Source organism: Chionomys nivalis, chromosome 1, assembly GCF_950005125.1.
Source record: "Chionomys nivalis chromosome 1, mChiNiv1.1, whole genome shotgun sequence".
NCBI lineage: Eukaryota > Metazoa > Chordata > Mammalia > Rodentia > Cricetidae > Chionomys > Chionomys nivalis.
This window is the reverse complement of record NC_080086.1, coordinates 16,036,817-16,064,646: the sequence shown is the minus strand read 5'-3', so window position 1 is coordinate 16,064,646 and position 27,830 is coordinate 16,036,817. Positions and strand designations below refer to the sequence as shown.

General features: G+C 46.8%; 1 protein-coding gene across 1 annotated transcript; it reads right to left on the bottom strand.

Annotated features, from left to right (window-relative positions):
- Positions 1-182: 182 nt before the first annotated feature.
- On the bottom strand, positions 183-26,236 carry Hebp1 (heme binding protein 1). The gene is made up of 4 exons (XM_057780324.1): positions 26,054-26,236; positions 15,905-16,043; positions 13,689-13,869; positions 183-605 (listed from the first exon to the last, which is right to left on the bottom strand). Exons 1-4 carry the CDS (start codon positions 26,129-26,131, stop codon positions 431-433), a joined length of 573 nt encoding a protein of 190 aa, XP_057636307.1. The 5' UTR covers positions 26,132-26,236; the 3' UTR covers positions 183-430.
- Between the last annotated feature and the right edge of the window lie 1,594 nt (positions 26,237-27,830).

The following is a 27,830-nucleotide window of genomic DNA, read 5'->3' as shown; positions in this document are numbered from 1 at the left end:
AAATAAATATTTTTAAAAGGACTATAGAACCCAGGAAAAAAATTATACTTAGAATTGTCTCTGCCACTTAAGTCAAAGATTTGTTTTTTTTTGTTTCTTTCTAGATAAGTTCCTAAACCAATCATAGGTGAAAGCCCCTGCATAGATCACGTGTTCCCTCACTAACAAAAATACAAAGTTGATAACAATGTTTAAGAATCAGTTTTCAGTGACCCAGACAGCGGAGAAAATGTTGCTGGGATCTTTCTGATCTGCCACGGAATTTTATCCCTCAATAAGAAGGATGCTGCCAATCTTGACTTATTTTAGAAAAACCGGCAGGGAGAGAATTTGAAGAAAAGCTGGAACTGGAGAAGTACTGCCCCCTGTTGACCCCAAGTCAGAGGACAGAGTGGCACACTTCCAGGACGTTCTCAGTTCAGAGGGCCACTCATGTCTTCACGAGCCAGACCTCATTACGACGTCCATAGGGCTTCATGGGCGGGTCATATCCAGTACAGTAGTAAACGTCACCCTGGTAGGTGGCTGGCGTGCCCTCCAGGGCGGTACGGAGCTGGGTGGCGTGAGCGATGTAGTCTGCTTCCTTGGCATAACCACCAAATTGTCTGGAAATAGGAGAGCAAGGGCTGGTGAGAAAGGACACGATTGTGCAGGGAAGGCCATTCTTCAGAGAGAAGACACGGCCGTGGTTAGGTTAAGCAAGCTAAACAGGCAAGACTAGTGGGGTCCGGTTCACCTCATCTGTGAACATGCAAAGACTGTTGTTCTCAAGTTATGCATATTGCATGCAGCATTGCAATTAAAAAAAAAAATAAAAAAAAAAATAAAAACCTGTAACCCAGAGAATGAAATGCAGCTAAACAAGTCCCCTTAGGGGAGGCTGACAGTCTCAGGGCCTGTCCCCCTCTTCTCTGGCTCCCTCTGCTGCCTCAGCTGCTTCTCTTAGTCTGTCACTAGCAGGAAGGGACACCTAGGAGGAGCCACGGTGGGGGTAGCACTTGTATGTCTTCTAAAGCAGGGCAGCTGTCATGACGGAGCACATCCTAACGGAGACAAACAGTGTCTTCATTAGATGCTCACCAAGGCTGGGACCCCAGGGTGTCTTGGGAGGGATCCCATGCCAGCTTTACACGCTTTGACAACGAAGAAACCTCTTCTGCCCACCACCCCCCCCTTTTTTTTTCTTCAAAATTACGATAACTTCCTTTTCTAGGAAGAGACTCCTCACAGATGGGGTTACTTCTCTTGGTGGCAGAAACGGGGACTAGAGGAGCCGTCCCTTTCCGGGTGAGGCTCTTTCTTGTGTCATTGCCTCCACACCAAAACCCATCCCGCAGCCAGCTCTAAATATATCATTCTACATCTGGGTTACACTAACTTCTTTATTAGAGTCGAATACACCCGTATTGCTAATGAGCTTTGTGACTCAAAATCTGACTTCGCACCAGGCCGAGACGAGGCCAAATAATACATTATTTTTGGTGGGGTTCTTTGAATCATGCTTGGCTCTTTTACGAGCAGTTAGTCACACTCAGCAAGCATTCCGCCTGTTGATTACAGGGTCACCCAGGACTTCATCTGTGAGGCATTGCTCATCTTAAGGGCCAAACAACAGCCAGAGAATATTGGAGACGAAGCCAATTTCAATTGATTGCAACTTGGTTCTTCATGAAAACTGATGGCAGGGCAGGAGGCAGATGAAGACAGCTGAGTTCTGCTTCACTGGGACTTGTCGAGGAGGAAATTGGATTAGCAGACAGAAGATAAGTTTCAAGGGCTTTTCTAGCAATAAAGGCCCGTGAGGCGCTGGAGTTTTGTAATGTCTGTGTTTAAGGACTGCCCGTGTGAAAGAAAGAGGATCTAGCAATAGGGGCGTGAGCAGAAGGCTTCCCACAACCTCGACTTAGGCCTTGCTATGAAACTGTTCCGTGAAAACGGACAACTCACGTTCTCTCAACTACTAATTCTGGGTGGCTTGGGACAATGGCTCAGAGGTTAAGAGCACCTGTTGCTCTCACAGAGGACCTGAGTTCAGTTCCCAGCACCCACACAACACAGCAGCTCCAGGCAATCCAATGCCCTCTTCTGGTCTCTGAAGACGCAAAACCACATACAGACGTGCTTAATTAAATGTGAGATAAAATCTTAAAAAACAAAAACAGCGCTGGGCAATGGCAAAACAAAACAAAAAAAAAAACCAAACAAAAAACAACACTAAAGAACTGAATTTGGAAAGGTCCAGAAGTATTGGTTTTTTTTTTTTTTTTTTTTTTTTTTTTTTTTTTTTTTTTTGATTTTTGAGACAGGGTTTCTCTGTAGCTTTTGGTTCCTGTCCTGGAACTAGCTCTTGTAGACCAGGCTGGCCTCGAACTCACAGGGATCTGCCTGCCTCTGCCTCCCGAGTGCTGGGATTAAAAGGCATGCGCCACCATCGCCCGGCTCAGAAGTATTGTTCTTAAATGTGCCTTCATCAGCCGAAGGCAAAATGGCTGTGTGCCTGCTTCAATCCCAGGCCGGCCACAATCCAGCTCCCAGTCAAAGTCAAATCCTTTAGTATCTTGACTGTTTGAGTCCTTTGTTAAGTCAGGACGGTGACAGTGACAATCTTGAGAGGCTATCGGGGAACTGAAGTGAGAAAAGACTGCAGACTGCCCAGTGGAGTGCTAGGGGGTACAAGTGTCACAGCTGTCCCTTGCCATCTATGCGGTGCGTATGCTAGGTCTCCGCAAAGATATTAAAATCTGTAGTTGCTCAAGTCACATATGCAAAAGGCACAGTATCTGGATATGGCCCATGGGATCCTCTCATATGCTTGTGTGAGTGTGTGTGCACGCATGCGTGTGTGTGTGCAGGTACGTGTGAGGAGGATATGTGTATGTACGCTACAGCACAGGCGGAGGAGAGAAGACAACTTTTGGCAGTCAGTTTTCGCTTTCCGTGGTGGGGCTTGGGGCTCAAACTCAGATCTCCAGGCTTGCATGGCAAACACTTTCCCCACTGAGTACTGACCCCTCTCATGCCCTTCAAATAATTGTTGGATTATGGGCCATACCTCGTGCAATGGAAATGCTCTATAAATAGCTATTACAATGCATTTTTTAAGGGAATAATGATGAGGGGAAAAAGGTTTGTGGGGCCAGCGAATGGCTCATTTGGTAAAAATACTTGCCAACCAAGCCTGATGACCAGGGGATTCCCAGGATCCACGTGGTCAAAAAGAACCAACTCCTGCCAAGTCATTCAATGACATCCATATGCTCACCATGGCATGCACTCATTTACGTACGCATGAACGCATGCATGCACACACCACCACCACCACAAACAACAGCAGCTGTCTCCAAGTGTTTTGTAAAATGTTTAGATATGTTTGTTACAGGTGCGGCTTACAAGTATTTTGCCACACAGATCTGTGTTGGGTCAACCAGATAGACGAATATTCATGTGGTAATTTCTTAAAATTAAAAAAAAAAGAAGAAAGAAACGGGGGGATATCTGGGAGTTGGAGGACAGGCTCCAAAAAGCTACAAAGAAACCCTGTCTCAAAAAATAAAACAAAACAAAAAAGTCTATTTACTTATTATTTATTTATTTATTTAAGGGGTGTGTGTGTGTCTGTGTGGTGCATGATGCATGTCATGGTGCTGCGCTGTGACGGGGACCGAGAACAACTTGTGCAGGTCGTTTCTTTGTTTTCACAGTGTGGATCTGGAGAATTAAGCTCAGCGGTCAGCCTTGTGGGCCAACACCGTTATCAGCGGAGCCATCTCAACAGCCCTCACGTAGACCTTCCTAACTATTTTAATGTCTATCCGTCACCGTCACCGTGTGACAGCTAAATTTTGTCAGCTTGACTGGGTTTGGAATCACCCAGGGGACACACCTCAGGGTGTGCCTGTAAGAATGTTTCCGGCGACGTTTAACAGAGAAAAGAACGAGCATGCGCAGTGTGGCCTCACAGACTGCAAAGGAAGAGAAAGCGGGCTGAGCATCCACGGCGCCCATTACTCTCAGCTTGATGGATGCGCTGTGCCAGTTGCCTCACAGTCCTGTCTCCAGCTTCTCTGCCACGACGGACTGCATTCCCTCTCAAACCCAGCCTCTGAGGACCTTCCTCCCTTAAGCTGCTCTTTGTCAGGGTTTTTTTTTTTTTTTTGTCATAGCAACAAGGAAGCTAATGCACACTGAAATCGTAGACAGGGCAAAGAACTGGAGTCAGACAGGCTCACTGGGAAAGCGATGGAGCTGGTAGCAGAAGCACAGGCGTCTCCACTCAGGAGGTACTGGCTACAGTCACAGCGAGGAGAGCTCAAAAGTGGCTCTCAGGGGCCCAAGGACCTCAGTGGTGACTACAGGAACAGGACCTGACAAAGGACTCTTGGGAGGAGGAAACCCAGTGGAGGGTGACAAAGGGAATGTCATCACTCAAGAATTTATTAAGTTCACTCCTGAAAGCCCCCGGCTTCTTTAACATTTGTTCCTGGGAAAAACATGATGCTTGGAATAAAAATAAAATCTCCCTCTGGCTTCACCATGGAAACGACTAGAAAACAAACATCGCTGGGAGGGTCACAGAGACACGGGCATGTGCTCTCTTCTCTGCCCATTTTACCAACTCACTCCGGCCCCATCCCAGAAAGATATAAACAAACCAGACAGCCAACTCCACCCAGGACCACAGCCCCTCACACGGAGGAGGCATTGGCTGACTCAGCCCGTCACCACCACCAACCACCTCGTTCCTGCTGGTCTCAGCTTCCCCGCTGCACACAGCTCTCCAGATCATCAGTGCGCTCAAATGCGCACTAAGGAATGCTCGTAAAGTCCTTTGAGCTCCCAAAAGGAAATAAAGTGCTCCCATTGTTTCTGTAAGCCTGTTCATAAGTTTCTAACTCCTTGTCTTCAAAGAAGCTGTCCTCTAGGGCGCTGTATTTTATCGCGCCCAATGTCAGAATAGAGACTATGGTTACCATGGAAGCAAAAGACACAGACATAGACAGACAGACAGACAGACAGACAGACACATACACACACACACACACACACTTCCAGAAACAAGAGACTAACTAAATAGACTAGGGAAGTTAGGAGGTGGTTAAGAGGCAGACTCCCACCATGTTAGCTCTCTGAGGTCTTTGATGCTAACATTCAGTTTAGCATCACAGGGAAGGAGAAAAATGGAATGACTGTGGGATTGACCATCTAGTGTTGTCTAAACCTTTAACAGGAGGTCAACAGCAGCTGGCAGAGTTGGCTGCTGTCCTTTTCTCTCCCACTGTCACTGTGACAAACAGTGACCCAGGGCAACTCGGGGGAGAAAACGGTTTCTTTGGCTTACACTTCCACATCATAGTCCATTGAGGGAACTCAGGATGGGAATCTGGAGGCAGGAACTGAAGCAGAGGTCACAGAGGAACCTTGTTTACTGGCTTGCCACCCATGGCTTACTCACCTCGCTTTCTTATAGCACCAAGCACCACCAGCCCAGGGGCTGGCACCTCCCACAATGGGCTGTGCCTGCCCATATCAATCATTAATCAATAGAAGGCCCCAAAACAAAACAAAACAAAAAAACAAAACAAAAACCTCCTTACAGCCCAATATAATGAAGGTAATTTCTCAATTGAGATTCCCTCTTCCCAGGTGTGCTGGCTAGTTTTATGTCAGCACTCAAGCAAGGGTCTTTTCTTAATTGGTGATTAATGGGGGAGGGCCCAGTCCATAGTGGATGAGGCCACCCCTGGGCTGGTGGCTCTGGATTCTATAAGGAAGCAGACTGAGTGAGCCACGAAGAGCAAGCCAATCACTCCTCCATGGCCTCTGCATCAGCTTCTGCCTCCAGGTTCTTGCCCTGTGTGAGTCCCTGACCTGACTTTCTTCAGCGATGAACAGCAATGTGGACTCGTAAGTCACATAAGCCATTCCCTCCCCAAGTTGTTTTCAGGCATGGTGTTTCATCACAGCAATAGTGACCTTAACGAAGACACCAGGTGACTCTAGATTGTGCCACGTTGACAAAAACTAAGCAGCCCAGTGCTGTATGCCGCAGCTATGCACCAGGCATGAAGAACAGCAGCAGAGTAACTGCATATCTCAGTTCCGTAGCGAGGAGGGCATTTCGCTCAAGCAGATGGACAAGCCCTGACTGCGTGGAACATCCCTGGGCACAAAGCCCAGGCGGAGCACGACAGCTAAAGAGCTCCTGTGGTACCCTGGCCACCAGCTTTAACTGTTCGGTCAGACAGAGTATGTGGGCAGATGGAAACACAACCTAACGGGTGATGTGTGAACATTTACATATATGATTCTATCTCCTCCTTACAGTAAACTAGGCATACTTACATCTGTCCTACAGACATGGAAACTATGAATCATATGCCATCAATTCTAAGGTCATGGCTGCTGAGTGAACTGGGGCTGTATCGTTGGTCACCTGACAATGAACTCCTGGTTTCCAGTTTCCCCTCTCTTCTTTATTGTTTGCAGAGTAGGGAAGCAAACTAAAAATCATGCTCACACTGGGTAAGCTCTCATCACTGAGCCACACCCCTTGCCCTTCCAACTTCTTCTATTCACACATACACATATATACACACATATACTTATATAGACATATATACACACATAGACATATATACACACATATACATATATACATACATATACTTATATAGACATATATACTTATATAGACATATATACACACATATACATACACACATATACATGTATATGTACACACACACACATATAGCCAGTTATGGTGGTGCATACTTTTAATCCCAGAAGATCTCTTGTGAGTTCCAGGTCAGCCTGGTCTATCTATATAGTGAGTTCCAGGATAGCCAGGGCCAGGGCTACATGGTAAGGCTCTGTCTCAAACAAAGACTTAAAAGTATTCAGGTAGTATTACCTTTTTCCCAAAGGCATTTTATTTATCTAGAAAGTCCTGCTAATTAATGTATGATCTTTCTGAAGACACCTCTTTACAAGGCTGTAGGAAAAGAATTTAGTCACCAGACTTCATTATGGAAATAGTACTTCTGGTTAGAAATAGCCCTGTTGCTTTGTTTTATCAACCTTGCTTTCAGCTGAATCAGAGAGTGGCACACAGTGCTGGAAATGCACATTTGATTTGTGGTGACACCATGTGGCCAACCTAGGAACAATCCCACAATAAATTAGAATTTTATGTTCAGTTATAACACATTCATTCATGGAGCAAGGCTAAATCAGTGCAGTATTTGGCACTTTTCAATTTTGTTTTGGTTTGTTTGAGGCAAGGTTTTACTATGTACCCTGGGCTAGCCTCAAACTGTCTCCCAAGTGATGGGGTTATAGATATGTGCTGCCTTCATGTGTTTAGATTTCATAGAATTCCACAGACCCAGCTCAATTCTTCCTCCCCTCTCCCAATTCTCCCCTTTCCCTCTCTCTTTCCTTCTCTTCCTTCCTTCCTTCTGGTATGGGAAGTCCTTCTGTATATGTGTTGCTGTTATTGGTTAATGAATAAAAAAGATGCTTGGGACTATAGACAGGGCAGAATAGAGCTAGGTGGGAAAACTAAACTGAATGCTGGGAGAAAGGAGGTGGAATCAGAGAGACACCATGTAGCCGCCCAAGGAGAAAGATTTCCGCAGGAGCCTGATGGGACCTTGCCAGTAGGCCACGACCTCATAGTAATGCACAGATGAATAGAGATGGGTTAATTTAAGATATAAGAGCTAGCTAGCAATATGCCTAAGTGATTGGCCAAGCAGTGTTTTAATTAATACAGTTTCTGTGTGATTATTTCCAGTCCAGGTGGTCAGAATGAACAGTCTCCGCTAACATCTCTACCTCCCCAGCACTGGAATAGAAATGTGCGTTGCTGCCCCAAGCTTTTTCTTCATCACATAAGTGCTGGAGACCCAAACTCAGGTCCTCTGGTTTACACGGCAAGCAACGTCATCAACCGGCCCATCTCTCCAACTCTGAGTCGACCCTTTAATATTGATTTATTTGTGCACACATGTGTGCTGTGTGTGCGTGTGCATGTTTACACATGCCACGATGCCATATGGAGGCCAGAGGACAACTCTGGGGAGCTGATTCTCTCCACTTTGTTGAGCCTAGGGTTTCCTGTTTCTGCTGTTTCACCGAATGGCTAGATGACTATGGCTTCCAGATGGTTGTGTTTCCACCTCCCATCTCGCCATAGGGGTGCTGTGCTTGCAGGTGCATGACAGTGCATCTGTGCTTTCATGTGGGTTCTGGGGACTGAACTTAGGTTAGCAGGTTGTGTGGCTGTTCAGACCCACAGAGCCATCTCCCTGGTCCTAATTTACCCATTACCTAAATGCCCTTTTCCATCCTAAGGAACCAAGTTCCTCAGAGGGTGGTTAACTTGAGTTGAGAGCAGAAAACCGTAAGATGTTCTTGAAAGCAAGGAAGATGCCGAGAGGTGTGTCAAAAGGACAATGTGGTGAGTTCAAGACCAGCGTGGGATCCTAAGACCCAGTCTCACAAAGGGAGGGAGGGGCTGGAAATAGCTCAGTGGTAAAAGTGCTTGCATGAGATTCTGAGTGAATCTGCCGTCCTGACAATAAAAGCCAGGCACATAGCGAGAGCACCTGAAATATCAGCGCTCTCCTGGGGTGGCAGGAAGTGGAGACAGCTGGCCTGGTTTGGTAGTAGAAAAGGAGCAGGGTCTGTCTGAAACAAAGCAAACAGTAAGGATCAAGACCCAAGCTCTCCTCTGACCTTCACATCCTCTCCACGGCATATCCTCGCCTGCATTTATACCCACAACAAATAGATTCTTCTCAAAAAGTCTAGAAGGAAAAATGAAAAACAACAAAGAATGGGTACAAAGCAGTGCGATGCATCCAGCATGTCTAAAGTCGTAGGTTTCTATGGATGGTAAAAACAAAAACACACAAGCAACAGAGAGGAAGATCTCTGCCTTTGGGAGACATCGATGAAAGAAATCATCATTCTAAAAACTAGCAAAGGAGGAGAAGGTGACAGCCATGCATCCTGATCTTTCTATATGACCCTGCCTTTGTAGAACCAAACAAGGGAAGAGGGGAGACTTGTCTTTGTTGAGGTATGCCAGCTGATAAACGAAGGTGCAAATAGAGGACATTATTTGGTAAGCTCCAATGGGACAGGCACATAAGCGGGGACATCCATGGCTTATCAGAAAACTCCACAGAAACAGAGGTTAGTAGGCATAGGAGCCCCTACCAGGGCTCAGAACCTAGAGACACAGGAGCCCCTACCAGAGCTGAGCACCTAGAGATACAGGAACCCATACCAGAGCTCAGAACCTAGAGACACAGGAGCCCCTACCAGGGCTCAGTACTAGAGACACAGGAGCCCCTACCAGGGCTCAGTACTAGAGACACAGGAGCCCCTACCAGAGCCAAACCCCTAGGAAATACTTGGGCTCCAAACTCGAAGGCCTCAGTCTAAATGTATCTCTAGTACCAAATACCAGTCTCCAGGCAACACGGGACAAAAAGACATGTGTAAATGCCACATAAATGCAAGCTGCAAGACTGAGACATTTGGGAAACAACAGAACCACTGATCCACCAACCGCAAGAACAAATGAATGCGCTCTGTGGTGTGGAGAATTATAGATCGAAAAAGCTTAAAGATGGACTGACCAAAGCCAGATGGCTCAGCAGGTAAAGTACTTGCTGTACAAACCTAATGACTGGAGTTTGATCCCCCAAACTGGCAATGGAAGGAGAGAACTGATGACTAAAATTGTTCTCTGACCTCCAATGCACGTGTGAACACGCATCACACATACACAATAAAAAATTAACTGACTAATCACAAAGCAGTCATGGGTTCAAGTAAACCTTAAAGATGAACTGTAAGATGATGGGAGAGTCAGACATGGTCATGTATGCCTGTAATCCCAGAAATCGAGGCCACGGCTCAAGCACCCAAATAAGTAAGTAAATTAATAAACAAAGATCTAGATAAATAACTAGTTTATATTATTAGAATTGAGAAAATTACTATTAACATTTAGAAGTAGTATGGTATTATGATTGTACTTTTTAAAAGAAAATCCAGTAGTTCCATTAAACTATTTATGGGTGAAATCATATAATGCTTGGAATTACTCAAATAAGTAGTTCAGGGTGTTCTGCCTGTCATCATAAGACAGGAAACTGTCCCCGGGTTCACCATCCATGCGAATGACAGGTGCAAATGCTTTCACTATCTTTTGCTCTCTGCCTCTGGGGGTGCTCCTCAGTAGTAGAGTGATGGAGGAAGGTCATTGGTTAAAAAATAAAGAAACTGCTTGGCCCTCATAGGTTAGAACATAGGTGGGTGGAGTAAACAGAAAAGAATGCTGGGAGGAAGAGGAAGTGAGCTCAGACTCCATAGCTCTCCTCTCTGGGGCAGACACGATGAAGCTCTGACCCAGGATGGACATAGGCTAGAATTTTTCCTGGTAAGCGCACCTAATGGTGCTGCGCAGATTATTAGAAATGGGCGAAAAGTGTGAAGGAGAGGATGGGGGGAACTTGGGGAAACGGGATGATTGGAGATAAAGGAAGGTTGGATAGGTGAGCAGAAGCACATATCTTAGTTAAGGGAGCCACCTAAGGGTTGGCAAGAGACTTGAACCTGGAGTGGCTACCAGGTGCCAGGGCAATGTCCCCAGTTATTTCCTTGGGCAGCTGAGGATAGGGAACCTGAAATGACCCTATCCTATAGCCATACTGATGAATATCTTGCATATCACCATAGAACCTTCATCTAGCAATGGATGGAGAAAGAGACAGAGGCCCACACTGGAGCACCAGACTGAGCTCCCAAGGTTCTAACGAGGAGCAGAAGGAGGGAGAACATGAGCAAGGAAGGCAGGACCACGAGGGGTGCACCCACCCACTGAGACAGTGGGTCTGATCTATTGGGAGCTCACCAAGGCCAGCTGGACTGTGACTGAAAAAGCATGGGATAAAACCGGACTCTCTGAACATAGTGGACAATGAGAGCTGATGAGAGGCCAAGGACAATGGCACGGGGTTTTGATCCTACTTCATGTTCTGGCTTTGTGGGAGCCTAGACAGTTTGGATGTTCACCTTCCTAGACCTGGATGGAGTGGGGAGGACCTTGGACTTTCCACAGGGCAGGGAACCCTGACTGCTCTTAGGGCTGGAGAGGGAGGAGAAGAGGAGTGGGGGGAGGGGGAGGGGGCGGGAGGAGGGGGAGGGAAATGGGAGGCAGGGAGGAGGCGGAAAATTTTTTTTCAATAAAAAAAAAAGAAATGGGCTAAATTAATATGTGAGAATTAGCCTAGAAGAGGCTAGATATAATGGGCCAGGCAGTGTTTAAAAGAATACAGTTTGTGTGTTGTTATTTCGGGGCATAAGCTAGCCAGGCGACCAGGAGCTGGGCTGGCAGGAACACAGCCCGCAGCTCCTACTACAGTAGAGCATGCTTAGGATGAAAATTTCCATAAAATATTTAGCAATTATGTCAACAAAATATAACATATATTTTATATAATATAAAATAACAAAAGCAATTATACTGTGGTAGTTTGGGTGCAAATGTAGGCTCGGGTATTTGAACATGATTCCCCAGTTGGTGGCGCTGTTTGGGGAGATTATGAACCTTTGCAGGAGGAAAGATGTCAGTAGATGTGAGCTCTAAGAGTTTAAAGTCTTGCTCCATTTGCTTTCCTTTCTGTTTTGTGTTTCCTGTTGGGTTGTGATCTCTCAGCTTCTAGCTCGGGCCTCCTGCTCCCATGCACCAGCCACCATGATGGACACTCCTCTGGAGCCATAAGACAGAATAAACTCTATCTACAAGATTTTATCACGACAACAGAACAGTAACTATGACAGTACCAACCCATTATTCTGAGTCTGGATGGACAAATGGTTAGAGCTTTGCCGCATCCGCAACTGTGGCCACCACAGCTGAAGATGCTTGTCTTCCTCTGTACGTGGCTAGGTACCTGTCACCTGGTATTTTAACATAGGGGGAATCACCAACCACTCAGAAGAAACTTGGCCTCTGAGGGAGGCCTGGGGACCAAAGGACAAAAGACACGTGCTGGGGCTGGGGTGAGCGGGGAACTGATTCAATTGTGCCAATCTTCAGGTAATTACTAGATAGAGAATAATAGATCACAGCATTAAGTAACTTACAAATAGTGTTTTAGAGAGTATTAATAGGTAGCCTTTCACAGTAGCCCAGGGTACTGTGTATCACATTCATTTTATCAGCAGGGCTTAGCCTATGGGGAAAACTAGGCCTTTAAGAGGCTTAGTAACTTCTAAAGCAAAGTCTTGCTATTTAATGCAGCAGAACTGAGAATCATACTACATAATAGCAGTTTATACTTTGCACCAGACCACCTATCAAACTGCAGGAAGGAGAACAGGCAAGATAGAGTGGGCAAGACAGAGCAGGAATGACAGAGAGACCAGTAGACATCTAGGGGACGAGATTTAAGGAGGCTCTTACTCTCAGAGCTCACCCTGCACTTGGGTGGCTGTAGGAGTAAGTGCTTCCTTAAATTTTTGCATCCTGGGTCCCTCAGTTACCTATCCCAGTCCTGACTCTGCTTAGAGTTCACCCCACCTCTGCACAGAGGCTGGGAAGTCTGAATGAGGACTAGAGTAAAAAGAAAGAGAACTCGAGGGTTCCATCGGCAGCAGCACAACTGTGTATTCCACTTCTGACCTCTAGGGGGCTCTGTTCACCCAGCCAAAGACCTCCCACAGCAGGCGTGCTCACACTTCGGCCTTCAAAGGAATAAGGGTGGGAAGGAAGTCCCACTTCAGAGCAGGAATTGGAACAGGGAAGCCTTTGTATGGGGTGGGCTTGTAGTGGACAGAAACTCCGTGCAGCGGAAGATCATTTATACGACTAATTTTCACAAAGTGGTCTTGAGCAGAACCCAACCCCCAGCCTACGGTTACTACTAAAGATTTTGGCCTTCTGAACCTGGTCAGGGGCCTGTTACACAGTGGGATTTCGACAAGCAGGGAGTCACCAGTTATCTAAGAGATTTGACTTGCAGGGCAGGCCATGTACCAGGCTTGAGTGTGAGTAGCTCAGTGGTAGAGCACACGCTTAGCATGCATGGGGTTGTAGGTTCAAGTCCCAGCACCAAGAGAACAAAGCAAAATAAAACAAACGGAAGCCGGCAACGGTTTGCCTTCACTACTTCCTATAGTGAAGAAACGTAACCGTGAGGGAGTCCTTGAAAAATATATCCTTTACCTAAAGGACCACGGACCAGGAACTATCAGGGGGCTGGCTGTTTAGCTCTGACAAACACTCCCTACCCTTCTACATTCAAAGGAAGTGCAGGGTGTAAATCACATTCCCCACTATTATATTCCAATTTATTTGTGAGCCCAAACTACAGTTGATGTATATATATCCCTTGGTTTTTCTTAGACCCTGCTGTGGATAATGCACGTAGGTATTTACCTCCAGCTTAGGCTGAGGGGAACTCTACCCATCAATATTACAACAAGACAAAGCATTTATCCAGATAAACTGCAGATGCATGTGTCTACGGCCTGAAGAAATTAGAGTGGGTTGTTGTCACGATTCAGTGTTTCTTTGTTGAAATTAATTATGCAACAGCAAAAAGATTCAAGAAGAATCCAAGGCCGGCAAGCATGGGCGGGGATGCTAAGAACCATCTCCTTACGTGGAATAGACAGTGATGGCCTCCCGCTCCTCGATCTTCACGCTCTCGTCACCCGGAACTGGGGGGCTGCTTTGAAACTGGTTGGGAATCCGGAACCAGACTTTCAGCTTCTTCTGTAGGGAGCCATCTTCATTGGGGAACACGGCAAAAGAGATAGGGACTGTCATGCCCATGCCGATTCCTGAAGGCATCAGAACACAGAGGGCAGCAGGTGTTAGACAGAGCCTCTGTGGGCCATGGATATAATTTCTCTTCCAAGGCATCTTTTTTTAAAACGAGCAACAAACATTTCAGGCAGTAAAAATATATAATTAGACTTGTGCAAATGTTTTATATAACTTTTATATGTTGGAGATAAGAGTATAATGGTGCTATTCATTTTTATGTGTTTGCATGTGTGCCTTCTGAGCGTATGTGTATCACATTCATGTAAGTGCCTGTGAAGGCCAGAAGAGGGTACTGGGTCCCCGAACTGGAGCTACAGATGACTGAGAGCCATGTGGGTGCTGGGAGCCAAGCACTGGTTCTCTGCAAGTGCTCTTAGGTGTTGAGCCATCTCTCCAGCCTTTCCTTTGGCTGAGAAACGAGTTTAGGTCCTCCAAGAGCAGTAATTCATCTCAAAACAGTGCGCTGCCTCTCCAGCACTATGCTTGAGGAAATAAAAGACAAAAAACCATTTGGTGACACATAGCAAGACTGGATCTGCATATTTGAGAAAAATATAAAATATGGAAAAGGATGGGTAATACGACCTCCCTTGCAGGACAGAGTGTAACTGTTCAAAACAGGCGTATGTCTGAGTAAATTATGGACACGTGATGCCATCCATACAAGGCAACTATGAGGAATTATGCCCAGAAGACTGTTTAACCACAGAGCATAATTACAAAACAACAGGTAACAGGGACAAAATATGCAATAGTAGGAATATTCGGTTTATATTGAAAGGTCCTCTGAAAGGCCTGGTGTGGTGCCACATGCCTACAATCCCAGCATTCCAGAGGAAGGATTGCGTTCCAGGCAGCCCAAGTTACGTAGCAAGATCCTGACTCAAAAACCAGGAGCTGAGGATGCAGCTCAATGGTAGAACATTTGCTTAGCACACCCAAGGCCCTGGGTTCGACCCCCTAGCGCTTTGAAGCTCTAAAGAGACACAGAAATGTGTGAGCTAGAATGGAAGCGGAAATTAGCCATTGAGTTTTGTTTATACATATTGACAACCGAGACAGATACTTTAACAGTTAAGAGAAAAAAATTCTTCTTAACCTCTTATAGGGCATCTTATTTTCCAACGCCTGCTTACTTTGCTCTAAGAAAATATCACCATGGTTAAAATAGTTCTGTACTATCTTTCTAACCACCATCATGGAAAATACTCAAAAATCAAACCCAGTATCTCTATTTTCATGTTCCTTTAAAACCCATGACTAGTTTTCAGGGATTCTGCAGGGCTACCTGAGTCAGGAAGCTGCCTACAAGTCCAACAAGCCAGTGTGGTGTCACACGCCTCTCAGCACTGGGCAAGTAGAGGCAAGCGAATCTCCGCGAGTTCAAGGCCAGCCTGCTCTACATAGTCAGCTCCAGAAAGCCTCACTATGTAAAGACTCTGCCGCAACCCCCAACCCCCAAGAAATAAGTAAAAATAAAACTAAAATTTACACTCCTGTGATGTACCTTACATAAAAATTTATCCCAATGATTAGAAATGGGGCTGGGGGAGAGGGGCAGCCAGCCTGGGCTGCTGTGTTACAACGCCAGGAATGGCTTAAGAGTTCACAGACCTTAGACCACCAGAGCTGAGTCTGGGGCTGTCACATGCACAGTTCACTGGGCCTTTGCAGCCTGAGGCCTGAGGGCTGACGGGTTTCCAGCCTGGCGCTGGCAGTTTCCAGTCAGATAACAGCCTTGCACAGAACCCAGCTTCCTATGGGTGTGCTCTGCCCACTCACCCACGGTGAACATGTAGTGTTAAAAAGCACAGTAAAACAGACGAGTGAGCACCTAGCTCTGCACTTGGGAAGAACCACGAACTGAGTGACAGAGAACGTGTATATCTCCAAGTGAGAGGCTGGCTGGGCTGACATCCGAGCGGCCTGATAGCAGAGCTTCCGGCCGTGAGCTTTGGAATAGGCAGTCACAGGTGTCTATAGTCACCCCCTGGCATTTCCTTGGCTGACATGAGCTCACACAGAGCCCTGTCCCTCTGGGGTGCTCACCCTTGTCATTGGTGCCACCCACATACTTCATGATCTTAGGCATTGCTTCCCGGAGAGCCTCATCCACAGGCTTGTCTGTCACTTCCACGGTAGCGAACTTCCCTCCTTCACAGGCCCTCTCCTCATAGGAGACATCTTCCTAGAGATCCAGGAGACACAGTGATGAGAACAGAGATGAACGCAGTGAGAAACTCCCCAGAGTGGGTATGGTGGCCATGTAGACGGAGTCGAAATGAAGTACCATGAGATCCTGGAACTCTCTATAGACCAGGCTGGCCTCAAACTCAGAAACACACCTACCTCTGCTCTGTCTCCTAAGCGCTGGAATTAAAGGTATGTGCCCGGCTGATTCTGAGGTTTTTACAAATGTAGATTATCAAAAGTTATTTAAAAATCTTTTTTTTTTTTTTTTTGGTTTTTTGAGACAGGGTTTCTCTGTAGCTTTTGGAGCCTGTCCTGGCACTCGCTCTGTAGACCAGGCTGGCCTCGAACTCACAGAGATCTGCCTGCCCCTGCCTCCCGAGTGCTGGGATTAAAGGCATGCGCCACTAAAAATCTTATAGGAAGGTCTAGCGCTTGCCTGTAACGGCAGCACTTGGGAGGTAGAGACAGAATAAGAGTTCAGGGTTATCCTCAGCTACATAACAAGATGAAGGCCAACCTAGGCTACATGATATGCTGTCTCAAAGCAAAACCACAACCACCAAACAACAAATAAATTTGATGATTGACATTCTGAGGTTGCTAGAGAAGCTATTGGACCTCAGAATACTGGAGACACCACAAAAGTGGAACACCAAGAGATCAAAAAGCTTTTGGAGACTAAAAAAGGAGAAAAGAAACGAAGAAAAATGGGGTGCTGGAGAGGTAGCTCAGAGTGAGGACTGTGTGCTGTTCTTGCAGAGGACTCAAGCTTCGATCCCAGCACCCATGTTTATAAAGCTCACACTCTTTATAATTACAGGTCTAAGGGATCCAGTGCCTCTGAACTCTGGGAATACTTCAACTCACATAATTAAAAATAAATAAATAAATCTTTTAAAAATCTGCTAACCGATATGAAAAAAAAATCCCTAGAAAGGTTAGAAGATAGCGTTGCTTGAAACATACCAGAAAGTTAAGAACAACACAGGGTAAGGTGATAAAGGAAGTTAGCAAGAGAAGATGTGAAGGCTGGACTGGGTGGCACTGGGGAGGTAGAGGAAGAAGGATCAGAAGTTCTAGGCCAGCCTGGGTTCCATGATATCCTGTCTCAAAAAGAAAAATAATAATTAAATCAAGCCAAAAAATAACAACCCTCCAAATGCTCCCTTTTACCAGATAAAACCACCCAAAGAAGCTACAAACAGCAGAAAAGGAGGAGAGGGAGGAGAAGAGGAGGTGGCAGCAGCGGCAGTGACAGCAGCAACGAAATGACAAATGACAGCGTACGCTGGCACGGAGAAGGATGCAGGGAAAGACGAACCATTTGCACTGCGGATGGAATGCACAGTGGTTCAGCTACTCGGGAAACCCGTTTGGAGGATCCTCAGAAAGCTAACTAAGAAAGACCATACGACCCAGCTATGCCCCCAGGTCAGTGCGCCACGGAGAGCCACACACCCATGCTTATCACTGTGTTATTGACAGTAACCCCGACATGGAGCCAGTCTAGCTGTTCCCCAGCGGAGCAGCGGACACAGAGTGTGAGGTGTAGACAACAGTCTTATTTAGCTGCAAAGAGGGAATCAACAACAGCAGGAAAGTGGGTGGGAGTGGAGGTCACCATGTGGAGTGAGACAATCCAGACTCACGAAAGACCACATTTCCTCATTGCTGCATCTGCATTTAAATACGTATAAGGTACATACAGCTGTGACATGCATGTGAACTATAGAGGAGGAAGAGGGCTAAAGGGAGGGTGGAAGAGGGTGAGGACAGACATCTTGTTTTCTTTCGCGCAGAACCCAGCTTTAAATACACACACACACACACACACACACACACACACACAGGCAAGAAAGCTGAAGGGGAACCATCTGTGGAGAGGGAGGAGGAGAAACACAGGGAACAAATACGAGCAAATTATAATGATATTTATATAGATATGTAAGTGAAAATCCCCGAATGAAGCTTGTTATCTTGTATACTAACTTAAAACATTAATAATAGCGAGCCAGCAGCTGGATGGCTCAGGAGGTCAAGACACCTGCCACCACGTCTGATGACCTGAGTTTGTTCTCAGTCCTATGTGGTAGAAGGTGAGGTCTGACGTCTTCAGGTTGTCCTCTGACGTGTGTGCCATGGCGTGTCCACTCCCATGAATGAACACACACCCTGACACACACTACCAAATAAATAAATAAATACAATTAAAACAAAAAAGATTAGAAGATTCAACATTTAGGAAATGCCAGAAAAAATAAAATAAAACAAAACAAAACAAAAAACACAGAAAGGCAAAAAAAAAATGTATTAATAGTGACAATCCCCCAGGAACTGACCATGCCAAGAACAGTCTCGTTCTAATGTGTGGCTGAGAGCGAGGAAAGGTCAAGGTAGAGGACTTGCTTATTGCGGGTGAGGCTGTTTCAACCCCAGCAACGCCAGGGGAAAGAAGTGTGTATGTTCTTCCATAGCTTCTAGACTCAATACCAGCCCCTGACTCCGCTTTGTTTGTTTTGGTGTTGAGAGAGAGCGAGCCCAGGGCTGTGTGTGCATGTGTGCATGTGTGCATGCATGCGTGCGTGAAGCTTCACCACTCGGCTAGACACTGCCCCATCTTCCTTTCTCTTCTCTAGTTGTGTTTATTTCTTTTGGAGCTGGGGATGGGACCCAAGAAGATGCAGCCATAAAATCTGTGGCATACCATCAGTGTTGCCATGTTACTGAAGGAGTGGGGTCCCCTCTTGGGGTTCTTACACTCACTAACAAAAGAACTCAAAAGAAAGCCTATCAGCCTTTAAATTAAGACAAACCCGGGGCAGGCAAGCTGTGAATCTTGGCAGCAGTCTGACGGGAGACGGAGCAGAGAACGGAGAAAGAGCCATGCCATTTGACTTAAGCGCACATGGAGGCCATACTCGTTGTGGGATAATCTTTTCCTGCACTGTGAAGATGTGTCTTTGCCAAGGCACCTTCTGATTGGTTTAATAAAGATCTGAATGGCCAATAGCTAGGCAGGAGAGAACCGACAGGACTTCCAGGGGGAAAGAGGAACTGGAGATGAATGTCGTCTGTGAGAGAGGCCACGAGATGGGGGGGTAAGTTGGCCATAGAGAATGGAAGAGAGGTGAAAGCTATGTGTCAGAATGTAGATCAATAAAAATGGGTTCATTTAAGTTATAAAAGCTAGTTAGGAACACGCCTAAGCTAAAGCCAACCTTTTATAAATAATAATAAGTCTTCATGTCATTATTTGGGGGGTGGTGATCCCCACAAGAAAGCCTGGTGAGAAAGCTTACTACATATCCACACGGTGGGGGGAGGGAGGGGCTTTGAAAAGAGTGAGGCTGAAGTGAAGGGGAAACCTGACTGGAAAAGAGACAGAGAAGTAACGAGAAAGGTCTGCCTGCCTGCCTGCCTGCCTACCTGCCTGCCTTCCCTCCCTCCCTCCCTCCCTCCCTCCCTCCCTCCCTCCCTCCCTCCCTCCCTCCCTCCCTCCCTCCCTCCCTTTCTTCTTTTTTTAATTTTTTGAGACAGGGTTTCTCTGTGCAACAGCACAGCCCTGGCTGTCCTGGAACTCCCTCTGTAAACCACCTGTATCTGTCTCCCAAGTGACAGGATTAAGAGCGTGTGCTACCACCACCAAGCTGAAAGGTGTGCTTTTCTGAGTAAACCAGAAAACTAGGCAGGCTTGACTGTAGCTCGGTTTGCTGCTAAAGGCTGGGATTCTGGACAGGAAAAGTGTGCTATAATCTCATTAAAAGGATAAGTATTCCTCTGTTCTCTTCAGCTTGGTTTATGGCAAACCTGCCTTCCTGAGGGTGGTCCCTTGGCCTCTTGGTGGGGGACTAGCTTGCCCAGCTGCATGAACTCTGAAGGGAGGAGACAGTGCCATGCCTCTATCCAGGGGTAGATGCCATTCTTCGGGTTGGAACAACAGCTCCCCTGCAATGGCCCTTCAATGCTGTTCTACCATGGAGCTGCATTCCCATCCTCCCCAGCTCACCCCGCACACTGCAGCCTCTCTCCACCAAGGTCTGTCCTTTGTACCGAGCCTCTGTCCTATGGCCTTTAACCTCTCCCTGTGTTCAGACTCACGACAAACATACAGCTCTCCTGTGCCCTGTCCCCTTCACCTTACCTTGTGACATCTTTCTGTGATAAAATTCTGTGTTCCTGGACACCCAGGAAATCAGTATTGCTCAAACTTTGTGTTTGTTCTTCAAACTTTTAAAAAATTTTACAATCCACAAAAGAAAACTATCTCTACATCAGCCTTTATCATGAACACACACGTAGCTGAACTAATGTTCTGCAAAAACAACATTTCACCCATAGTGATGGGGTACAATGTGACTCCTTCAAGTCTTTTCCCGTCTACTCTGGTTGAGTGAAGTTTGTCTCAGGGCACTAAAAGTAAAGTTGGTCTGTCTTGGTTTTACTGTCTGGCAATGAGACACTGCTGTAGTCGAAAAATAAAGTCTTCGTGGATAAGAGCGAAACCACACAATTTTACATGATGCAAATCCCCGGGTGTTTATTTGATTAAAGGCTTTCTCCTTTAGTGATCAGGAAAATGGGACTCATGACTGACGAACTGGCTGGTAAGGCTTATCAAACAGGGTTTCCTGTATCATGCCACATCAAAGATTCTCAACTGGAGAGGTGGCTTTGACTCCTAGGGCTCAAAGAGGGGAAAAGAGAATTTAGGTGTGAATGGTCTCTGTAGTTTGAATAATACTTAATATTTAATACTCTAACTTCATATTTAGAATGCAGAAAATTATTTTTGTTGAAACTGGACTCTCTGAGCATGGCGGACAATGAAGGCTGATGAGAAGCCAAGGACAATGGCACTAGGTTTCGATCCTAATACATGAACTGGCTTTGTGGGAGCTGAGCTTGTTTAGACGCTTACCTTCCTGGACATAGATAGAAGACCTTCGTCTTCCCGCAGGGCAGGGAATTTGGACTGCTCTTCAGTATCGAGAGGGAGGGGGAATGGTGTGGGGGGGAGGAGAAGAGGAGTGCGGATAGGGGGAGGGGAGTGGGGGGAGGGGGCAATATTTGGGAGGAGGGGAGGGAAATGGGAAACGGGGAGCAGGTGGAAATTTTAATTAAAAAAGAATAAAAAAAAACAAAAAACAAAAACTATTTTTGTAGTACAAATTAAAGGTGAGTAATGAGAAAGAGAACAGGGAGACTTTATCTTTTTTTTTTTTTTTTTTTTTTTTTTTTCTGAGGGGCTGGGGATCTCACTATATAGCCCTGACTGGCCTGAACTGTCTGTGTAGACTAGGCTGGTCTCAAATTCACAGAGACTCACATGCCTCTGCCTCCTGGTGCTGGGACTAAAGGCATGCACCACCATGCCCAGACCAGGAAAATTTCATGCACACTCTGAGTGTCCAGTTCATGTTTAACTCCCATTCAGAGACTGAGTGTGTAGCTCGTGGGTAGAGTTCTTCCCTATAATTTTAGTACTGAGGAAATAAGGGCAGGAGGAGCAGAAGTTTTAGTTCAAGGACAGCCTGGTCTATTTGGGATCTGTCTCAAAGGTAAATATTTCTCATAGCCTTACAATTCATGGTGGCTGGAGAAAGGGACATCATTTTCTTCTGTGGTGTATTCATGTTGCCATGGTCACCCATGCTCATGCAGGAAAGCCTATTTAAACTCAGTGGGGCAGACACACACATATGCACACACACATGCGCGCGCGCACACACATACACAGACATGAAAGCAAGAAGGGGCACTTTTGGGGAGAAGACTGGGGGATGAGACAAGATAATAAGAAGTGTAAAAAACTAATATTGATTATACACATGTAGGGAATTGTTCAAGAATTAAATAATAAAAGAAAGAAAAAAACCCTTCCTATGAGACTGGAACTGCATCAAAGCAGGAATCAAGAGGCAGCTAAACAGCCTGTACTCCGGGCCATCTCACCTAGAACACCGGGGACCCCCTATGAAGCTTCCAGCAAGTGAGACTGATATTTCCAAACAGTATTCCAGCGTTAACTCTGCGTGTACCCCAGCAGAGTTCACTCTCTAACACCCCTGTCCTGGTGAATCCCGCACCCCCTCATTCTGCTACTTGTCATGTCGAAACTCAACTGATGGAGGCCCCACAGCTCCTACAACACTCAACCACATGAATCACAGAGCTTCAGAACTGCAAACGGTTTCAAAGGTCACCTAACTGTATTTACCCAGAAGGAAATGAAGAATCAGACAGATTGGATTGCCCAAGAAGACCCAGTTGCTAAGAGGTGAAACAGGAAACAGAATTCTGCTCAGCATCCTCCGTTCTAGTTCTTGTCGAAGGACCACAAGGCTGCGGGGGACCCACGCGGCATTCCGCTTCTCTTTAGTCAGGGTGTGTGTTATTGGGGTCAGACACTTGTATGTCTGCTGACAAATTTGGAACAAAGTCTCAGAATTCATTTTATTCAGTTAACTTCTGTAACAAGTGGGGCAGCTAAAGGCAAGAACTCACTGGAAAAAAGAGACAGCCGATTCTTTGGGCTTTCCTTCCTCCTTCTATGCAAATATTCAGCAGGCTCTGAGTATCTGCTAAGGACTGAGCATTGCACCGGGTATCATCGTGCAAAAGGACCTGAATTCATTCAGGTTCTCTCTCTCTCTCCTTCCCTCACTTTCTCCCCTTCCTCTGTGTGTGTGTGTGTGTAAACAAAGGGACAAGGTCAGATATCATGTATCAGGATCCAACTACCTTTTAAAAAATTTATGCTGGACAAGCAGTGGTGTAATAAGCCTAGCACTTGGAAGGCAGAGGCAGAAAGATCTGAGTTCGAGGCTAGCCTGATTTACAGAGTGAGTTCCAGGACAGCCAAGGCTACACAGAGAAACCTGTGTCTTGGAAAAAACAAACAAAACACAAGATTGTTTATGTGTATGAGTGTTTGGCTGCATGAATAATGCATAAATGTATACCAGGTGCATCCCTGGTCCCCAGAGGTCAGGAGAGAGCATTAGAGCCCCTTAAACTGGAGTTACGAATGGCTGTGAAGTGAGTGCTGGAAGCTGAACCAGGTCTTCTGCAAGAACAGCCACTGCTTTCAACCACTGAGCCCCCTCTCCAGATCTCTTGGCTGCTTTTGTTTTGAGACAGGTTCTCTTATTGACCTGGAAGTCAATAAGTATGCACAGGGGAGGTTAGTGCTTTAGTCTTCATTTTTAGAGGTATTGGGGAACAACAGGTTAAGTGCTATGCCCAGGTCACAGTGGGAAGATGGTGGAGGCAGGACTCAAACCTAGGCTGTTGTCCTGCACGTCCTGCACGTATTCACACAGGTTGGACCAGAGGACACCGATCATTTGGTCGATCATTCTTATCAGTCCTGCTCCAAGCCTTCTCAGGACCCACCCAACTCATAGCGGGCTCCCTGCTCCCTCCCTCCTCGAGCAATGGAGAACCTGATAAGGTCTGGCTGAAATCAGTCCCGAGCATGTGGACGGCTCAAAGCCACATGAGGCCCAGCCCACAGGGCCCTTTCCCACCTGCCAGGGGTGTAGACAACCGATTGTGACCCAGACCCTGACTCTGTATGTCATAGACAAAGCTTACAAGTCTCTTGGAATATTTAACAAAATGTCACAGAGGCAGCCTTAGGCTTCCCTGGCAACAGAAGAATCTGGGGCCTAGGGGGGCTAGGATGTTAAGTAACTTATTTATAATCCTCCTGCCTTCACTGCTGAGTGCTGGAATTGCAGCCAGGCACAGCCATACCTGGCTTCGTTCAAGTCTTAACAACGTCTTTGAGTTTCAATGAGATAACTACGCTATAAGTTGCTCGGCAGACACCTAGTACTGGGGTGTGAGCTGCCTGATGTAGGTGCTAGGACTCGAACTCAGGTCCCCTGCAAGAGCGGTGCACAGTCTTAACCTCTGTGCCGTCTCTCCAGCCCCATAGTGTATCTCTCCTATTTGCTCATTAGCCACTGAAACAAAAGCTCCATGAGGGCAGAACTCCTGGGTGGATTCACCCTGTTGTAACATAGCTCCAGCTTGGAACTCACAATGTAGGCCAGGATGACTTCAAACTTGTGGCAATCCTCCTGCTTCCACCTCCTGAGTTCTGGGTTTGCAGCTATGAGCCACCATATCCAGCTTGGTTTTGCCTACTCTCTCTTTCTTTCTCCCCTCCCTCCCTCCCTCCCTCCCTCCCTCCCTCCCTCCCTCCCTCCCTCCCTTCCTCCTCCCTCCCCCCTCCCCCCTCCCTCCCTCCCTCCCCCTCCCTCCCTCCCTCCCTCCCTCCCTCCCTTCCCCCTCCCTCCCTCCTCCCCCCTTCCTCCTTCCCTCCCCCTCCCTTCTTTCTTTCTTTCTTTCTTTCTTTCTTTCTTTCTTTCTTTCTTTCTTTCCTTTCTTTCCAAGATGCCTGGTCCACACATAGTTGGCACACAAAAGAGTATTATTTGTTAAAATAATTATTGTAAACTGGGGGATTTCTCACAGAGAACTTGGATATTTGGCTTTTCTTAACTTGACAACACTAGTCCTGGGAAGCTGCTTGGTGGTAAAGCACTCTTTTGTTTGTTTGTTTGTTTTTGTTTTTTTGTGAGACAGGGTTTCTCTGTGTAACAGTCCTAGCTGTCCTGGAACTAGCTCTTGTAGACCAGTCTGGCCTCGAACTCACAGAGATCCGCCTGCCTCTGCCTCCCGAGTGCTGGGATTCTTAACATGTTTCAGTGGCCACCAGGCCCTGTAATCTAACCAGCCGGTTCCGTTCATTTCCATTATCTGCTTGGCTGGTGAAGGCCTTTGAATGTGGGTCCCCCTGAGATCAGCGCTTCAACTGCCTGTTCCATGTACAGCTGGGGAAACTCTGAGACAGGGACAGATGCCTTGCTGGGCCTCTAGATAATTGAGTCTAGTCTAGAGGTGAGTTGTGAGCTTTTGTGTGAGGCTCACTGTGGTAAGTTCCAGAACTTGGTCCCCAAGTATACTGGCCTTTATCCAGAATTGTGGTAAAGAGAGATAGTACTGAGATAAAATACTTGTCAGGCCCAGGTTTGAAGCACTCAATCCGTAGCATAAGGCTCTAGGTTTGATGCCCAATATCAACCAGTCAATAATCAAATAGAGTTTAAGGAAAACAATGTATGCGTGCAAGATTTTAACTGGGTACCCAGCTTCCAGTTTTCAAGAAAGCAGACCGTTGCCCACTCCTGTGTTGAGGCAAACTAGACAGAACATGGTGATTATATCCCTCACTCTCTCTATGCACCCAACACGAACAGTTCTATAAATCATGAACCGTATAGCTCTGAACTTTTGAAAATACCTGTGACTGTGAACTGCCCCACAAACCGTGCCGCATAGCCCAAGGCAGGTTGAAGAACCCCTCATGGCTCCCTAGCAGATCTGCCTGCTTCCCACACCCCACCCCCCACCCCCCCCCGCACTCCCAATCTGCACAACACGTCTGTAGCACAAACCTTTTCTATTCCTTCTGTACTTGGGGTTGGGGGGGTTGCTTTTTTTTTTCTGTTTGTTTGTTTTTGCACACTAGGATTTTTGTCAGTCGTTTCTGCAACCAAGAGTTGCTCAGAATGTAGCCAGGCGTGGTAGCTCACGCGTGTAACCCTAGCACACATGAGGCTGAGGCAGGACTATTGCCACAGAATTCAGGGCCAGTCTGGGTTACACAGCCAGTGCCAAGCCAGCCTGGGACAGAATGGGTCTCTGTACTAAGAGGGGGGAAGTTCAGACAGTTTGGAATGCTTAAATGGACGAATGCATTCAACAGGCGGTGTCCCACTCTCCAAGATGGATCCTTTTCGCATCCTGCTCGGGCTGAGCCCGACAGCATTCTCCCCTCCTTCCCAGGATCAGCGCCTGGCTGTGAAGCGCGGCGGCAGCAGGAACGCAGCTCGGTCACAGTCCCACCCACAGTTTCGCAACACTCCCTCCAGCCCGGGCCAGGGTGGGGACGGCTGCGCAGTCCTCCGGTTCTGTGCAGCTCTGCAGGCCTACCTTGCCCCCGGTGCTCAGAACCTGCCAAGGCCACGTCTCCACGCTCCCGAACAGCGAGTTTCTGATCATGCCCAACATGGTGTCGCCCTAGGAGCTGGACGACTGCGCGGAAACTCCGTGGCCAAGTAGGACCGCAGGGTCCACAGAGCGAGCGGCCAGTGAGTGCCAGAGAAGTCAGGGGACTGGGGCGGAGTCTCGGCAGTACGGGGCGTAGCCGAGGCGGGGTCCCCACAGGCTCTACCCACACGGGCCGTCTCCAATCTCTTGGGTGGAGCAGGGATCAGTGCCTGAAACACCTCATTCTATTCCAGATACACCTTTTTTTTTTTTTTCCCTCTTTTTTGTCGTGACAAGGTTTCTTTGTGTAGCCCTGGGTGTCCTGGAACCACGCTAGTCTGGAATTCACAGAGATCCACCTGTCTCCGCCTCCGGAGTGCTGGGATTAAAGGCGTGCACCACCACTGTCCAGCAAGATATATTTTCTACTTTCCTTAGTCAACTTCTTCCTACCTCAATGCCTCACTCTGAGGATTAAAATAATCTGTTTGTTATTTTGTGACAGGGTCCACTATGCAGTCTAGGCTGGCCTCAGGATCCTCCTGCGTCAGCCTCTGGAGGGCTGGACTTGCAGTGTTCCCTACCACCCTGGCTTCATCGTCTATGAGATGGAAAAAGCCGCTCTTAACCAGTTCCTTACTGTTTTCTTTTCTACTGTGTTTGTTTGGTTTGGGGGGCAGGGTCTCAGCCTGGAACTCACTCTGTAAATGGGGTGACTGCCAGCTAGGGCTGTCTTCCTGCCTCGGCTTCACCAGAGCTGAGGATTATGGGTGAATGCCACCATATCCAGCTCTTGAGTGCTTTGTATCCCCTGAAAGCTAGCGTCCTAGGAAGTCCCAAAGGTGGGTTCTGGGAACCGACCTCAGATCCTCTGTAAGAGCAGAGTGAGCTTTTCACCACTGGGTCATCTCTCCAGTCCCGACATTGTGTTTGCTCAGAAGTTCCACATTCCTTGTCCCAACAACAGCTCATTCTGTCCCCTCATAACCTAGCTGATTTTACCACAGTTTCGTGAGTGCCTGTTTCTTGCCAAGTACTTTACAAATTTTATCTGTACTCCTAGTATCACTAGCAGGTATACACATGCACATATCCGTCTTACAGAGGGGGAGGGAATGGGAGGAAGGTCGTGGATATGAGCAAATACAATGATAAATGCAAATGACATATGCAAAAATGTCACAACGAAACCTATTGTTTTTAGACGCTCTCTGTTCTGGTTTTTGTTTTTTTTTTTTTTTTTTTTTTTTTGTCAACTTGACATAAGCTAGAGTTGTCTAAGAGGAACCTCAGCTGAGAACATGTCTGCTTCCGACGGTCTGACAGCAAGTCTGGGGAGCTCTTTCTTGACTAATGTCTGATGTTGTGGGGCACATCCCACGGTGGGCAGTATCATCCCTGGGCAGGTGGCCCTGAGTTGTTTAAGAAAGAAGGTTGAAAGCTAAGAGGTGGAGGCACATACCTTTAATTGCAGCACTCAGGAGGCAAAGGCAGGCGGATCTCTCTAAGTTCAATGCCAGCCTGGTCTACAGCACAAGATCCAGGACAGGCTCCAAAGCTACACAGAGAAACCTTGTTTCAAAAAACCAAACTAAACCAGGCCAAACCAAACAACCTTTTGTTTGTTTGTTTAATAAAAAACAACAACAACAACAAAGAAAGTAGGTTGAGCACTTGAGGAGCAAGCCAGGAAGCAGCACTCCTCCTTGGGTTCTGCTTC